Source organism: Aspergillus niger (assembly GCF_000002855.4).
Source record: "Aspergillus niger supercontig An02".
In the NCBI taxonomy this organism is placed as follows: domain Eukaryota; kingdom Fungi; phylum Ascomycota; class Eurotiomycetes; order Eurotiales; family Aspergillaceae; genus Aspergillus; species Aspergillus niger.
The window spans coordinates 2,560,310-2,574,364 of record NT_166519.1 but is presented as its reverse complement, the minus strand read 5'-3'; the positions used below and the strand labels follow the sequence as shown (position 1 = coordinate 2,574,364).

The 14,055-nt window shown below is 51.8% G+C and overlaps 7 protein-coding genes across 7 annotated transcripts; 3 read left to right on the top strand and 4 right to left on the bottom strand.

The window, feature by feature from the left end:
* Positions 1–61: 61 nt before the first annotated feature.
* On the bottom strand, positions 62–2,264 carry An02g10340 (hypothetical protein; the record flags this gene model as incomplete). Its single annotated transcript, XM_001400125.3, has 2 exons — positions 62–1,471; positions 1,767–2,264. 2 exons carry the CDS (start codon positions 2,262–2,264, stop codon positions 62–64), a joined length of 1,908 nt encoding a protein of 635 aa, XP_001400162.3.
* A 1,465-nt stretch (positions 2,265–3,729) lies between these two features.
* On the top strand, positions 3,730–5,670 carry An02g10330 (uncharacterized protein; the record flags this gene model as incomplete). The annotated part of the gene is made up of 2 exons (XM_059746560.1): positions 3,730–4,134; positions 4,216–5,670. The coding sequence occupies 2 exons, from the start codon at positions 3,730–3,732 to the stop codon at positions 5,668–5,670; spliced, it is 1,860 nt and encodes a 619-aa protein (XP_059603471.1).
* A 304-nt stretch (positions 5,671–5,974) lies between these two features.
* An02g10320 (uncharacterized protein) lies at positions 5,975–7,205 on the bottom strand (the record flags this gene model as incomplete). Its single annotated transcript, XM_001400123.3, has 4 exons — positions 5,975–6,646; positions 6,706–6,855; positions 6,924–7,095; positions 7,171–7,205. The coding sequence occupies 4 exons, from the start codon at positions 7,203–7,205 to the stop codon at positions 5,975–5,977; spliced, it is 1,029 nt and encodes a 342-aa protein (XP_001400160.1).
* Positions 7,206–8,600: 1,395 nt separating this feature from the next.
* An02g10310 (uncharacterized protein) lies at positions 8,601–10,934 on the bottom strand (the record flags this gene model as incomplete). The annotated part of the gene is made up of 4 exons (XM_001400122.3): positions 8,601–8,718; positions 8,794–8,989; positions 9,042–10,404; positions 10,470–10,934. The coding sequence occupies 4 exons, from the start codon at positions 10,932–10,934 to the stop codon at positions 8,601–8,603; spliced, it is 2,142 nt and encodes a 713-aa protein (XP_001400159.1).
* Positions 10,935–11,372: 438 nt separating this feature from the next.
* An02g10300 (hypothetical protein) lies at positions 11,373–11,738 on the top strand (the record flags this gene model as incomplete). The annotated part of the gene is given in 3 exon segments (XM_059746559.1): positions 11,373–11,508; positions 11,528–11,637; positions 11,691–11,738. 3 exon segments carry the CDS (start codon positions 11,373–11,375, stop codon positions 11,736–11,738), a joined length of 294 nt encoding a protein of 97 aa, XP_059603470.1.
* A 31-nt stretch (positions 11,739–11,769) lies between these two features.
* On the bottom strand, positions 11,770–12,741 carry An02g10290 (hypothetical protein; the record flags this gene model as incomplete). Its single annotated transcript, XM_059746558.1, has 4 exons — positions 11,770–12,114; positions 12,251–12,289; positions 12,505–12,555; positions 12,679–12,741. The coding sequence occupies 4 exons, from the start codon at positions 12,739–12,741 to the stop codon at positions 11,770–11,772; spliced, it is 498 nt and encodes a 165-aa protein (XP_059603469.1).
* Positions 12,742–13,628: 887 nt separating this feature from the next.
* An02g10280 (hypothetical protein) lies at positions 13,629–13,963 on the top strand (the record flags this gene model as incomplete). Its single annotated transcript, XM_001400119.1, has 2 exons — positions 13,629–13,721; positions 13,787–13,963. The coding sequence occupies 2 exons, from the start codon at positions 13,629–13,631 to the stop codon at positions 13,961–13,963; spliced, it is 270 nt and encodes an 89-aa protein (XP_001400156.1).
* Between the last annotated feature and the right edge of the window lie 92 nt (positions 13,964–14,055).

Here is a 14,055-nt window from a genome sequence, read left to right as displayed (position 1 = left end):
CATACGCAACTGTCCCCTATCGATTTACGAATGTTGACCGTACAGTAGTCGCATCCTGATCCTACAGCATCTGCCCAAACCCCTCAGCACGAACATTCCATTTGGCCGGAAACCCGGGCGCAAAGTCCTGCTGACTGCTGTTAGTTGCAGCATCCCAACCCCCAGCCATCATCGCAACAGCCAACAAGAGGGCCGAACTTCCAGGAAAATAAGGGGTCGGTGCCTTGGTCCCCACTGGCATACCCACGTCGTCAAATTCAGAATTCGGGTGCACCAAATACCGCACTGCGGCGTCTACGTCTCCCAGCCTTGCTGCATTCATCGCCAGCATGGGAAAGTCCCAGCCCCAGCAGGTTGTAAAGTTCCAATCACTGGCGACTTGGGCCGCGGTCGCCGATACGAGTGTTTGGTTCACCGCTGCCGTGGGGGGTAGGAGACCGTAGATGCCAGTGAGTGCTGGGTGATCGGTGACTGTGTCGGGGTCTGTCCACATGCTTGGGATGCCCTCGTACAGTGTATATGTGAGAACTTTCTCGCCCGTTGTTTCGTTTACAGCATATACTACCGGTAATGGTGCGAGGTTGTCTTTGACGTGTGTCCATGCCTGGGGAGCTTGCTGGCCACGTCGGGCTTTCCAGGATATGGCTACGTCGAGACCGAAGTGCCAGTATGCCAACTCGAAGGTGGGATTTCGGGTGCTGTTCGGTGGTGTATTCTCCGAGACTGGGTACATCGGAGGACCGAGATCATATACGTTTGTGGAGGTATTCCAGAAGGCATAAGATGCCATGAAGTCTGCCGACTCGGTCAGTACGTAGTCCCATTTCGCTAGGACATCTTCCATGTTTCTTCCTGCATGCCGTGCAGACTGATACTCCGTCTCTGCGAAGTAAAAGACATGGGGTTGCTGCCATATGAGCAGGGCGTTGATTTCGCCTGGGGCAGATCTCCCGCTTGGGTCGCTCATCTTGCCCCATCTCAAGCCGCTGTATCCCTGGTCGGCTGCCCTTTGCGTCGATGAGGGAAGGAACCGATTGTAGACACCGATGCTCCGCTCCAGCAAAGGGAGTTTGCCCCACGGAGTCCAATGAGCAGAATGCCATAGATACATCTCCATGTGAAACTTGCCATACCATCCGTTATTTACTAACCCTGATTCTTGTGGCGGATCGTGTCCGGCCTCATTGACTGCCAGCAAGTATTGGGACAGTATCACGCGTCGTTGTATTTCATCTGCCGTTGCATTCCCGGCTCCCATCAGATCTACGAAGGCTCCGGTCTCCCAATAGCCCGTCCACCATTGCTGAGATCGTGCAATGATTGCATCGAAAGATAGCGAAGAAGATTGAAAGCCCTCTCTAGGAGAGAAGGTTGCTGTGAGTTCAAATTCTCTTGTGTGGTCCCCGTTTGGCTGCAAGACGTATCGATGAGAATCGGGGACTCTGGAAATAGACACATTACTACCACGCCACTGTAATGTGGTGTAGTAGGTGGTGTTGTCGAGAAGTGTGCTGCACCTGGGCTTGATTTTCATTTCCTGCATGGTGCAAGACCGTCGTGTATTTAGACAGCGGTCCAATCGCCAACAAATGGGGCCTCGAACTTATTCTCGTCCGTAGCATACGGGTAGTCAAGGAAGACCCCTAGACGGGCCTAGCGCCACAGTTCGGAATTCAAGCGTAATGCTATCGTGTCCGATTCTGGATCACCACTGGTGGTGATGGTGATCAGATGGCCATCAATAGTGAAATTTGACTGCAGAAAACCCCGGTAAATATCCAGTTTTGCGTCTTATTCTGCAGGTCTTCTTCAGTGTAATTGCTGTAATCTCCCCCGAAAACCAATCCGATGCGACCTAGGTTGATACGATGCGGATTTGCAATCAACCACTGAGAAATGTCTGGCTCTGCAGGATTGGGCATATCATAATTCACTAGCCGATCATGCGTCCACCAGTCCAATCCCGTGAAATCCGATGGTGTGGAGTTCGCAGGCAGTGACGAATTATGCCATCCCCAGGAAGAAAGGATACCGTATGGGAGAAAGGTCTGTAGCCCCGTAATATCTGCTCCGAATGCAAAGTCCCCATTTCCCACCTGCATCGGGGTGCTCTTCGAGCTGGCATTGCGGCAAGGATTGAACCGGGATACTACTCCTGCCCGGTCAATGGAGGGTGGAGACTTGGGGGATATCCTAGCTTCGCCAGTGTTGGAGAAAAGATAAGGGACTAGGCTGAGATTCGCCAAGGCTAGTGAAGGTCGCATGATGACGATGCAGTGTTAGTCTGCGTAGCGGAAATGTCATCTTCCAGCAATTTTCCGAATCCGCTATTCATGGTAGCCTGGATTTGTCTCTTATAAACCTCGTACACCCCTCACATCTCCAACCGTGAAGGCAGAGGGGTTACAGCGTCTTTTACAGACGGCATTCCACGAATCAAATTGCGCAACGAACATTAAAGCCCAGCAATGAGGTGCCACGATCTTGAACAGTGGTGTCCGTGTCGATCTCCGCACCAACATCTCGGGCCAAACGTTGCCGAAGGGATCGGCTCTGCAGTTTCTGCTAGATACAATGTACCAATATACGTACTCAGGGCTAGAACTGATATGACGTGAGCATTTCTGAGGGTGGCGTGCTAGATGTTGCGATAGCGCGGTTAGTAGTGGAAAGGCCAGAAATGTAGAGAATAGACACTTGGTATGGTAAAAAGAAAGGATCCATCCACGTGGATACCACCTGACTTGTACCTGCCATTTCCTCAACTTCGTCTTCAACTCGTCCTCAACTATCCTTGCTACTACTACTTCTTTACAGAATCTAATCTGCCTGGGGTTTTAGCAACTGAAGGTCTAGCAATGACCATGACCTCCTTGTCCCGGCCATGTCCCGATATCTCATTACTCACACCCTCCTAGGCAGGACTAGATACCCCTCAGAACTCCAATCTAACTCAATATATTCAGAAGGCTGTGGCGCCGAGTGGAGTCGGACTCGTCCAAACTACCAACGCAGTGCCTCCAATTAGGCACTGGCGATTGGAGACTATTATTATCGAGCAGGACCAACCGGCTACGTCGGACAGAGTGGGACGTTGCCCATCCAGTTGTGCTTGGTTGATGAATCCCAGCTAAAAGGCTTAATTACAGCGACTTGAATCATGCCAGTGATATTCCACTCCTCACTCTTAACCCATCGGACTTCCGTGTCCTCTTCACAGGGGTGTAATGATAAAGAGCAAATACCAGCCATTGAGGGAACCCGAGCCTAAGCATTGGCCGGCAGAGCTTCTTGTTCCATCCATTCTTTGCTGTGGGACATTCGCGCCTGTCCCAACAAGGAAAATATCACCGGGACCTCCTCACCATACCCAACAGCATCCACTGACTCGCTGGATGAATCAATTCACACTTGCTCTGGCCATTACAAGTAATCCTGGTGTAGAAATGATTTGGCCATTTAGCCTGCCTTCGTCTGGCTAGTCTGCTGTTGCTGGCTTTGAAGCAAGCCACTGCCGATGGGCACGGTGGATCTCCCGCGCCCCCATCGAGGTCTTGAAAATCGTGCCAGCTCCCTACCTGTCTTCCCCTATGATCATCATGCCCTCCTTCCCCTGACTCTCTTTCATATCTTGTGCTCGCCGTTGAGGCGTTATATTTGTCAAGCAGCGCTGCCTTTGTGCAGTTTAACACATGTCTCCTGAGCGCTGAACTATCCGCCCCTTGCGCCATGATTCCGGGCACTCTAACCGTCGCGCTAGCGGCGTTCCTGTTCCTGGCCTCTGCCTTGGCAGATGTAGGACCCTATTTCGACTCCGAACGGTACGAACAGGGTGGCATGGGACCATGGCCTATTGAGACTTACCGTTCGACTTCCACCGTAGGCGCAGTCGTCAACTTTTTGCAGTATGGGCCACAATGCAAAGATGACCAGTATTACTTCATCTCTCCGCGCGGGTATAGCGTGCATAAACCCGGGCCGATGATTCTAGACCAGAAGGGTCGCTTGGTCTGGACGAAGCCATACGGGCACACCTACAATTTCAATGTCTACAACTATAAGGGCCAGGATTATTTAACGTTCTGGGTGGGCGACGACAGTAGGGTGGGACACGGCGAGGGCACATACTACATGGTACGGCACCACCTCTATTCCGCATAGTAATGGGGCAAAGCAAGACTAAGGTCTCCAATAAAGCTAGACTCGTCGTACCAGGAAGCATTCACCCTCAGTGGTGCGAATGGACTCGCAGCAGATCTTCACGAGTTCCACATAACCCTCGACGAGACCGCAGTTTACACTATCTATGACATCCGCCCGGCAGATATCCGGGTCGCTGGCGGTCCTGAGAATGGCTGGATATGGGATGGCACGTTCCAAGAAGTTAACATTGAGACGAAAGAACTCCTCTTCGAATGGCGAGCCTCCGAACACTTCGACATCGCCGACGTCTATAGAGGTCCCGAAGGCTCGGGGGACGATGAGAAACGCCCGTGGGACTACTTTCATATCAACAGCATCGACAAAGACGCAAAAGGCAATTTTCTTGTTTCAGCCCGCTACTGCAACTGCCTGATCTATATCGACGGTCGCACAGGTGAGACTATCTGGACTCTAGGCGGCAAGCGAAGCAATTTCACCGATCTTTCAGGCGGCGCAGCTACTAATTTCACCTGGCAACACCACGCACGCTTCCGCGACAACGGCACGGCAATCACCCTCCTTGACAATTCATCTCGCGGCAGAGGCGCACCCCAATACCCAAGTAGAGGCCTCTACCTCGACATCGACGAAACCAACATGACCGTTCAAGTGCGCCACGAGTACTGGAACACATCTCCTATAAAAAGCCAATCCCAGGGCTCCATCCAGGTCCTCGACAGCGGCAACGTCCTTGTCGGATACGGCTTCAGCGCCGCATGGACGGAATTCAGCATGGACGGCGAAGTCCTCTGCCACGCCCACTTCGCACCTGAGCGAGACTTCAGCAGAGGCAAAGTCATCTCCTATCGCACTTTCAAACACTCCTGGGTCGGCACGCCTAACACCCTCCCGGACTTTGAGGTCTACGCCTACCGCGCAGCAGCCAGTTGGAACGGCGCCACCGAAGTCACGCACTGGGTGCTAGAAGGCACCAACGAAAAGATCTCAGAAACAGCACAGCCCACCTTCCTCTCAGCAGTGCCTAAAGATGGCTTCGAGACAGTCATCCCCATTCCGAACGACGCAAAGTTCGAATACTTGCGCGTTCGCGCCGTCAATGCAAAGGGCGAGACTCTTGCCGCTAGCAAGTTAGCAAGATGGGATCCTACTTCCAACGAAGCAGTCGTAGTGAGTGGTGATAGCGACGAATCCTTCTTTGTGGACCGTGAGACAGTCTATGCCATTCTCATATTCCTCACGATTGCGTTGTTTTCCACGGCAGCGATTGGCGCGTTTTTATGGTTCGGCGTCAGGAAGGGCTATCTTGTGTCTTGGGTACGGAGCCATCGATGGAATGATAAAGAACGCGGGACCTTCCAGCCTTTGAATCGTTCGGGTGGGAGCATGGATCTGAGTGATGCAGAGGTAGAGGATAGTGTTGAGTTTTCGGCATTATTGGGAGATCAGGTCTTGGGTTCGGGGCCGGATGTGGAAAGGGCGGGGAGTATGGATGTCGTTAGGAGGTGATGGAGGATTTTCTGGGATTGTACATGCATGTATAGCGAGTAGTCCATGTGTACAGCAATATATCTCATCTGTTTTGGATATAGTTATGTAGATACTAGCCTGACTTGGTTTACTCTTGCTTTCTTACGGATCACTACAAAGATTTGGTTTCATGTCTCAAAAGATCGTATGATATATTGCTGTCATACTAAAAGAGTGCGTAAGCTAGCACATCCAGCTAGACTCGTAAACGACCGTTACATAAGAATCATCCCTGTTCCTAGAGTGTCAAGCGAGCAAGCTGCTCCACCGAGCTGATAATCAATCAAGCCGAAGAAGCAACCTCCAACCGCTTGTAACCACCCTCGGCAGCGACCTTCTTCTGCAACTCAGCCATGCGCTTCTGATCCCCCAGGGGATCAGTCGAGTCAGCATCCAAGCCCCACGACAAATAGTCGTTAGTGTAGTTCGCCACGAAATCAGCACTCAGAATGCCCAACCGCTTGCCATAGTTGGTCACCTTAGCCCAGTCGCGGCTAACATTCTTCAAGTCACGACTGAAGTACGCGAACGAACGCTCAAAGATCTTCCGGTTAACCGGAGTGCCCATGATCGGCTTCATGTCAACGTACTCCTCGAAAGCGCGGGCGGGTTCAGCCAGAACGTAGTCCGTAGCGCGCTTGACAGCCCGCATGAACTTCTGCACTTTCTCCGGGTTGGCGGCCAGGAAGGCGTCGTTGGCGATGTACAGGATCGAGCAGAAGCAGCAGCATCCGAGCTCGGCGAGCTGGTCGATGCGCAGCATTTGCACGTCGTCGCGGGGTCGGCCCTGCGTGGCGAGCCACTCGGCGAGCTCGACCATCTGCACGTTCTCGAGGCCAATGCCTGCGTCGATGTCGCCGCGGATGATGGCTTTGGTTACGTTCATGCCGCAGCGGACGGCGGTGTAGTCGTCGGCGGTCATGCCGTAGTATTTGGTGAGCTCGTCGATTTGGATCTGTGGAGTGGGTTGGTTAGGTTATGGTGGTGGAATGGAAGGGAGGAGGGAAGGCGAACCTTGCCGAATTCGCCGACGTAGCCGATCTTCTTGCCCTTCAGGGAGCGGAAGTCTTCGGTGATTCCGCTGTCCTTGAGGTAGACGACGCCAGTGAAGGGCTCGTCGAGGAGAGAACCAATCGAGGTGACGGGGAAGTTGCGGGCCTTGGCCTGTTGTTTTGGTTAGATGCTGGTTGTATAGGATTTGAAGAACGGGGGAGAGGCAAGGTAGCTCATACAGCAAGGGTATGGATCATAGCCTTGAAGCCCATGTCAACTTTGCCGCTGCCGATGATCTCGGTGACATCGGAGGGGTCATTGGGCTCCAGGAGAGCAACTTTAAGGCCCTCTTCCTTGAAGTAGCCCTTGCTCTGGGCGAGGTATAGGGGGGCGTGATACGGGGTCGCGTGCCTTAAGAGAACGCATGATTTAGCATATATTCTGTGACCTGTTTCTAAAAATCAAAATAGAGATCCCAATCCATACCAGTTGGTCAGGAAGGTGATCTTGTCAGTAGACATTTTGGCACAAATACACTCAGGTCGAGGGTAATTGCAAAGGTCTGGAAACTGTCAGCAACAGAGAGGGATGCGAGATCCCTCTCGTCTTCTGTAGGTCAAATAGTAGGGGACAATCAGTGCCACGCATGTCCTTTCGCTAGTATTATCTAGATCAAGTTTTGACAGTATAATCTCAGAACGACCGCGCTCCTGTCCAAACCAGAAGGAAAGGAACAGAAGCACGAGCCGAACACCTGTCATGCGCGAGCAGTGACTGTTATACTATTGTACGATACCTTGACCCATCTGAACCCATAGCGAAAAGACCCGGAGTCTGATCCTGCGTGCGCGGCCTCATTGTGAGTCGTACCGGACGGTTAACGAGGAAGTTGTTGGGGAAGAAGAAGTAAGTTATTCGGAAACAATATAACTGAAGATAGATAGTGAGAAGATGGGAAGATGAAGGGAAAGGAAAGCAAGCGAGAGAGGAGGGAGAAGACGTGGCATAAATGGGAAGCAGCGGGGTCAAGCGAGACCCTGGACTAAACCCCCACTACTAAGTTAGGATCCGCGATTGTCGTCTTCCCTCACCGAGAAACACATCCAGGACCCCCACGAAAACGAAGCAGATGCCTCATTGGAGATCCTGTCGCCGGAGTGGTGTGCTCCTGGCGTTCTTTTCCGGTTCTCCAGCAGTAACCACCTCATCATGAACCTTGTCTCATCCTCTCCCCCGCTTCGAGACCCGCTCGGAAGCACAACGGACAAGGTTATTATGACTCAACTCTATATGGTTGGCCAGGCTAGTCTCAACAACCGGATGTCTTCGGTCCTGGCTGGCGGGTCTAGACACTCTTGAGGAAGGATCTGCTTGGCTCTGCTTCGGATCGGATGATCAGCCTAGCTGCTTGTGCATCGTCGCTCTCAACAGCACGAATTATCGGTTACCGCGTCGGCGGGCTGGATACGATGGACGGGAGCACGGAGCTCGTGATGGTATGTTACTGTAGGGATACAATATTCATCGTGCATTCGACTATCTCAACCTGGACCTACTGCGGTAGAATCCAATCAGAAGATACAATTCGCTGGCTACAACAGTGATGACATATGCAAAGAAGGGATAAAACAATGCAAGAATGGAGGAAACGAGCAATGCAAGATGAAAAAAATGGAACAACAAAGTGAAATGCCATGCTGATCAGAGCTCGATGGGCTAAATCAGCTACCATCTTTTCTGAATGAAGCTTGCTTTGGATAACAATAGCAGGTGGGTGACCAAAAGCAGTATTTCACACGCGGGCGATTAGTGAGAGCAAGTAAACGCGAACACGATCATTCCACCAAGAACGGTACCTCGAATATGCAGGCTATTCAGAATTCCAGACTGTCGCACCGCGCTATCTCACCAGTCGATCAACTGTCACCATTGACCGACAGCTGATCGAGCGGCGACGCCGGACGGTCGGTATTCTTCTTCGTGCGCAGGGTGAGCGGGAAATACTGGTCATCTGGCTCCTCTTCCTCGCTAGTTCTAGACAGCCAGTTTATCAGCATCAGCGCTCCTTGTGTCATTCATTCACCCAAGGGGGTGGGGTGGTGGACTTACGGCAGTCGCCATGCGACATAGTCCTCCGTACTCAGGCCTTCTTTCACCTCCTGCAAAGAGGCAAAATCCCCGGGAGTCATCATACCAGAACGATCTCGCGGGGATCCGGGTACGGATAATGGTCGCGATATCTTCTGCTCCGTGCCACCGATTACGTCGTAAACATCATCAGGCGTGCCGAAAGACGAAGGATAGGCTGCATGAACGTGTGAGCAATCTAATCAATAGTGGCTTGGAAATACACATACCTCGACGGAGTGCCAACTGCCGAGCCTTGACATACTCAAGGCCCATGCGTTTCCAGTCCAGGAGGTCACTCAGACGCTCTGTCCGGTTCCGCTGGTTGATCCGCTGGCGCCGACTCTTCTGGGTGAAGTTGAACATGAATTCCGTCAGTTGATTGACTGAGTCATCCACGCCTTTCATCCGACGGTCCACAATATAGATTCCGTAGTCGGACGAATTCTCAATTAGTTCCTCCATATAGCAACCGAAACCAGACAGGTTTGTGGTGATACTCGGGACACCCATCACGGTGCATTCAGCCGGCGTATATCCCCAAGGCTCGTAGTACGAGGGGAACACTCCGAGATGAGTACCCCGAACGAAGTCGTCATAGTCCAAGGGTAGCACCGGGTTGGACGAGTTCAGGAACTCCGGGTGGAAGACAACCTTGACCCGGTCTGACTCGTGGTTGAAAAGTTGGACACGACGGATCTGGTTCAGAATTGGGTCTTCGTGATCATTGTACATGTTGTGCGTGACAATCGGAGGCAGGGAGTGTCGCTTCATGGCGAAGAGCCTGCGGCGCAGTAGCACACGATCCTGGCTAGCCATCAGATCTTTCTCGTCCGGCATGTTGTCGCCTTCCTTCCACGCAAGACACCGCTCGTACATTCGCCTCCCAATGCCCTTCTCGATCATCTCGATTGTGTCCTTCAGAGACTTCACAACAGCTTGGCCCTTGAGAGCTTCGACGGTCAGGGATGACGTCTGAGCGGGCATGATGATAAACGCGACGACGGTCATCTTGGAACCGGCCTCTTTCAGACGGTGATTCAAACGCGCCAGGCCCTCGATGAACATATCCACACCCTTGTTTCGGAACTCATAGCGTCCAGCTGTAAATACGTAGAGGGTATTGTCCAAGTCAAAGTTGTTGTGACCATAGAAATGCCCCCGCACAAAGTCATTGATCTTCTCCTTGGACTGCGAATGTAGGTTCTGGAATTCATGTACAGCCGAGAACTTCTTCACGTTCAATCCGTTGGGCAGCACCCCATCAGGCTTCCGCTTAAGGAGATGCTCACTCTCAAAGGCCGTGATATGGGACACAGTCGTGAAGACGTCAGCTGTGTGTGCGGCAGCTCGCTCAATACAGTAGCGGTGGTAGATCCCACGTTTGCCAGCTTCCGCGTCAACATCAAAGTACTGGAGATTGTTATAGAAGTCCACAGACCCAGCGCACAGATACCGACCGAGCAAGGTCGCGTGGGTGGTGAAAATTGTTGTCAGATCCATATGCCGCTTCTTGGTCAGCGGCAAAGCGACACCAGCAAGCCATTCGTGAAAATGAGCCACCACCGCACGGCGGCGCTCATGAGCGATGAACTAGTTAGATGAACATTAGCATATACGCACGTGCAGTCAGCGGTCCATGCGCTTAGGTTACGTACCTCGCCTAGGAACCATGCCACCAGGTAGCCAAACACAATGGCTTCGTTGGTCTCGCTATCGGCGGAAGGGGACGGGATACCAGCTGCGTTCCAGAGATCACCTTTCCACTCGTCCAAATATTTGTAGCCAGTGCCTGTATCGATAAGAAGCACGCGTGGAGCACCCTCAATCAGCCAGCGACCGTAGACGATCTCGATCCCACGCTCCTTCATGGACTGGATGGTCTCAATCATGCGGGGATTCGACGGAGTCAACTCCTCGACCTCCACAGCTGCCGAAGCACGATTGAGAGGACCGATCAGGGTGTAACGGTCGCCATACTCTGCGGTCGTCACGGGAGCTTTCGACTTAAGCACCGAGTAAATGCCTCCCACCCGGTTGGCCACTTCCGTAGCTACCTCGAATAGAATGTGATTGCGAACATCGCGCTTTATAGGCTCTTGGCCGTTATCCTCACTGGCCATGCTTGCTTGCCTTGACAGCGCTCAGAGGGACTGCAGTGCTGGAAGGGTTATGAATAGCTTATTAACGAAAGAGAAGAAAAGAAGAAGTAAGGAAGAATAGGAAGGGAAAGACGGCGCTGTAGGAGAGGTAGGAGAAGGTAAAGAGTAATTCTTAATACTTTCAACTGGCGCAGGATCCGAGGGACGAGCGCGTCCGGGGCAGCAAGCTCAGCAAAGCTCGAGGAAGAGGAGAAAAGTTAAGGTGACGTGCGGGGGAAGAACAGGCAGCGGGTGGCGGGGGGCAGGAAACGAAGGGAATATCAATCAAGCAGGGAGAAAGTGGTTGGACCGCGCCATCGTTGGCACAGGGACCGCAAGGAGGGGGTTCCGATTCTTTTCATTTCACTCCCTTTCCTCCAACAGGTTCAATTCACGCTACGAGACAGCATCCTGCGCGCAATGGCCCGACCAGGGTGCCGGGAAAAGCTCACCGAAGGCCCCCGTGCTATAGCCAAGGTTTGGAGTTGCACGGACGCATCCCCGGTTCTGGTTGATGGACCACCAAAGGAACCTCTCCCGGCAAATGACAACCCCGGTTGGTCTGTCGATTGCAGAATCATCCGACCAGATGATGATGGGTTGCAACGTTCCAGCTGGAAGCTCGGACTTGCACGACCCTGCTGTCTGCGCCCATCGCGCGCCTACTGCTTGGGTGGAAGAGGGGGTGAGTTTTGTTTTACATTGTTGTTGGGAGCTAGTCGAGCCGCCTCCCTACAGGGGGTTCAGACACCCGAGCGGCTTGTTGGTGGCACAATGGGAAATTGAACCTGCCCCTCAGGAACCCGTGAAGAGTTTTCTATTTTCTCCGTTTGAGGAGAACATCAATCGCGACCGGAAAAGGGACGTACTCTGCCATGATAAGAAGAACCATAAGTTCACTCTCGAGACACGTACCAGAAACTGTCTCCGCTTGGACCAATTCGGGGCAAATCTGGGGAAAGCTGTCTTCCCGTGACGTCACCAGTCTCATGTGACACCCGGCCTGGCTGCCTGGGGCCGATAAACCCCCGGGCCTTCTCAACGTATCACTTCGCATGCCTGCAGCCACCAGCTGCACCGCAGCGACAATCATGGGCGGGAAGATCGCACGATTATCATAGTGATGCTGATGGCAGGGTTCTCCGCGGGAGACCACTTCTTCCTGGCTTCGTATTCGCTACATTGGCCTCTACAAAGATTATATGCCAATGCAACCAGCGATACTCTCATCCGTGTGTGTCTGCAAATTCTAGACAGTGTCTGAATGTGGTCCGCGCTTTGTCCTCGAGAAAGCTTACCGACAACGGTATGGCCCGAAGAGCGATATTCGGCGTTCCCTTGGTCCATCAAAATTATTTGCTGCAATGGATAGCTATCCGGGTGGACGTGAATTCAGTGCGTCAAAGCTCCATTGCTGCAACAAATAATGTCCAGCCTGGCGACATCTGCGAGATGATAGCTACCCCGCGCAGATGCTCTACCCTTCTATAGGTTTACGATCCGCATCCAGATCTGCATTCTTCGCCAGTGAGCTTCAAAGAAGCCTACATACCATGAACGGCGCACTGACGCCTTTTAATAGCTCGGTGGCGTGTGTTCCGTTCTTTGCTCACCTTGTATGCAAGCTGATACTATAGATGATCGTCAAGATGATGAGAGTTTGGCTGACTGGCGATGTCCTAGTTAAGCCAAATAACTACTCGAGTTGTTAGTAGCAACTCCGCACGTGGTATGCAGCAGGCATGAATGGTACCTTGGTACTCCTTCGTAATGATGGAGCGTAGGACATGGTCCCTGGTATTCGAACCCCTACAGCTTGTTAGCGCAGGGCAGGACGCTATGATACTACTATTCCACCACGTGGGCGAAATCAATGTAACTCACATATCATCAATAATTCGGAGTAGGATTCAACCTCATGTAATATTTAGTATAAACAATGCTCAACTTACGATTGAATATTCTAGACACGGAAGATGTCCCAATGGTAGTCACAGACTAGTTCTCATCTCAACATTACGACCTACCATCCAATTACACTCAAGTCCTATTCAACAAGAAGCATAAACATAATGTCTCCATAGCACACCCTCATCCTGAGTAGTGACATTGAAAACTACCGAACTACCAAAAAGTACCTTACCTACCTGCCCGAAATAGCGTACATACCATTACACCAATCTTCCCGCCGCCTACTAAACCAAGACAACCAAGGCACACGACATCACAACCACAAATCACACCCCAGCACCGAGTACCAAGAATATTTCTGAAACATAGTATCACTTCTACTTAAAAACATGAAATCTAGTTCAATTCCCCTAAGATTACCTGATTACTGCAGAGAGATGGTACCTGTCCACAATCCATCGATGAGATCATAAGTGGGCCCGTACCCGGCCCCGATGACTTCACGATGTTGTCAACGCCATCAATCTGGGCCCGAATCGATGAACACATCACCTTGACTTTATGGATATAAGTAGGATGCTGTTACTGTTCCATTGCTTTGAATTTAACATCAGACTCAGACTCACAACAAACAAAGACACAAACTTCATCTCCATTCCTACTACTCTTTTCACCACACAAATCTACACACACACAAGGTATGTAACATATACTACACCACTGCATAAGTTTCTCGGCTAATTATTAACCTCTGCAGTGATCAAAATGCCCCGCGGAGCCGAATACGACGACGGAGTCCCTCACTCCGACAACGCCATTGAGGCCGGCGAGACTAAGGTTCATGGAACGAACCCTGCCGTATGTCCTTCTTTCAATCTGCAATCCTGCATTAAAAGAAGAAATGTTTGCTAATTGACGTATAGAACGACCACCTCAACCGCGTCCAGCGCACCGCTCCCCTCCCCGAGGCCGCGCAGAGCAGCGGCGGCGAGTACAGCATCGGTGGCAGCTCAGGTCCGAACAAGTCCGGTAGCGGAAAGGGCGGACACGAGCCCAAGACGTTGGGCGAGAAGAAGGGATTGGGAGCTCACAAGGCATAAAAGCATGAATGAATATACTGGCAGATGGAGTTCGGTGATTGATGCATGAATCATGATTTAGGTACATCTTTGGGTGGATATGTATTAACAGT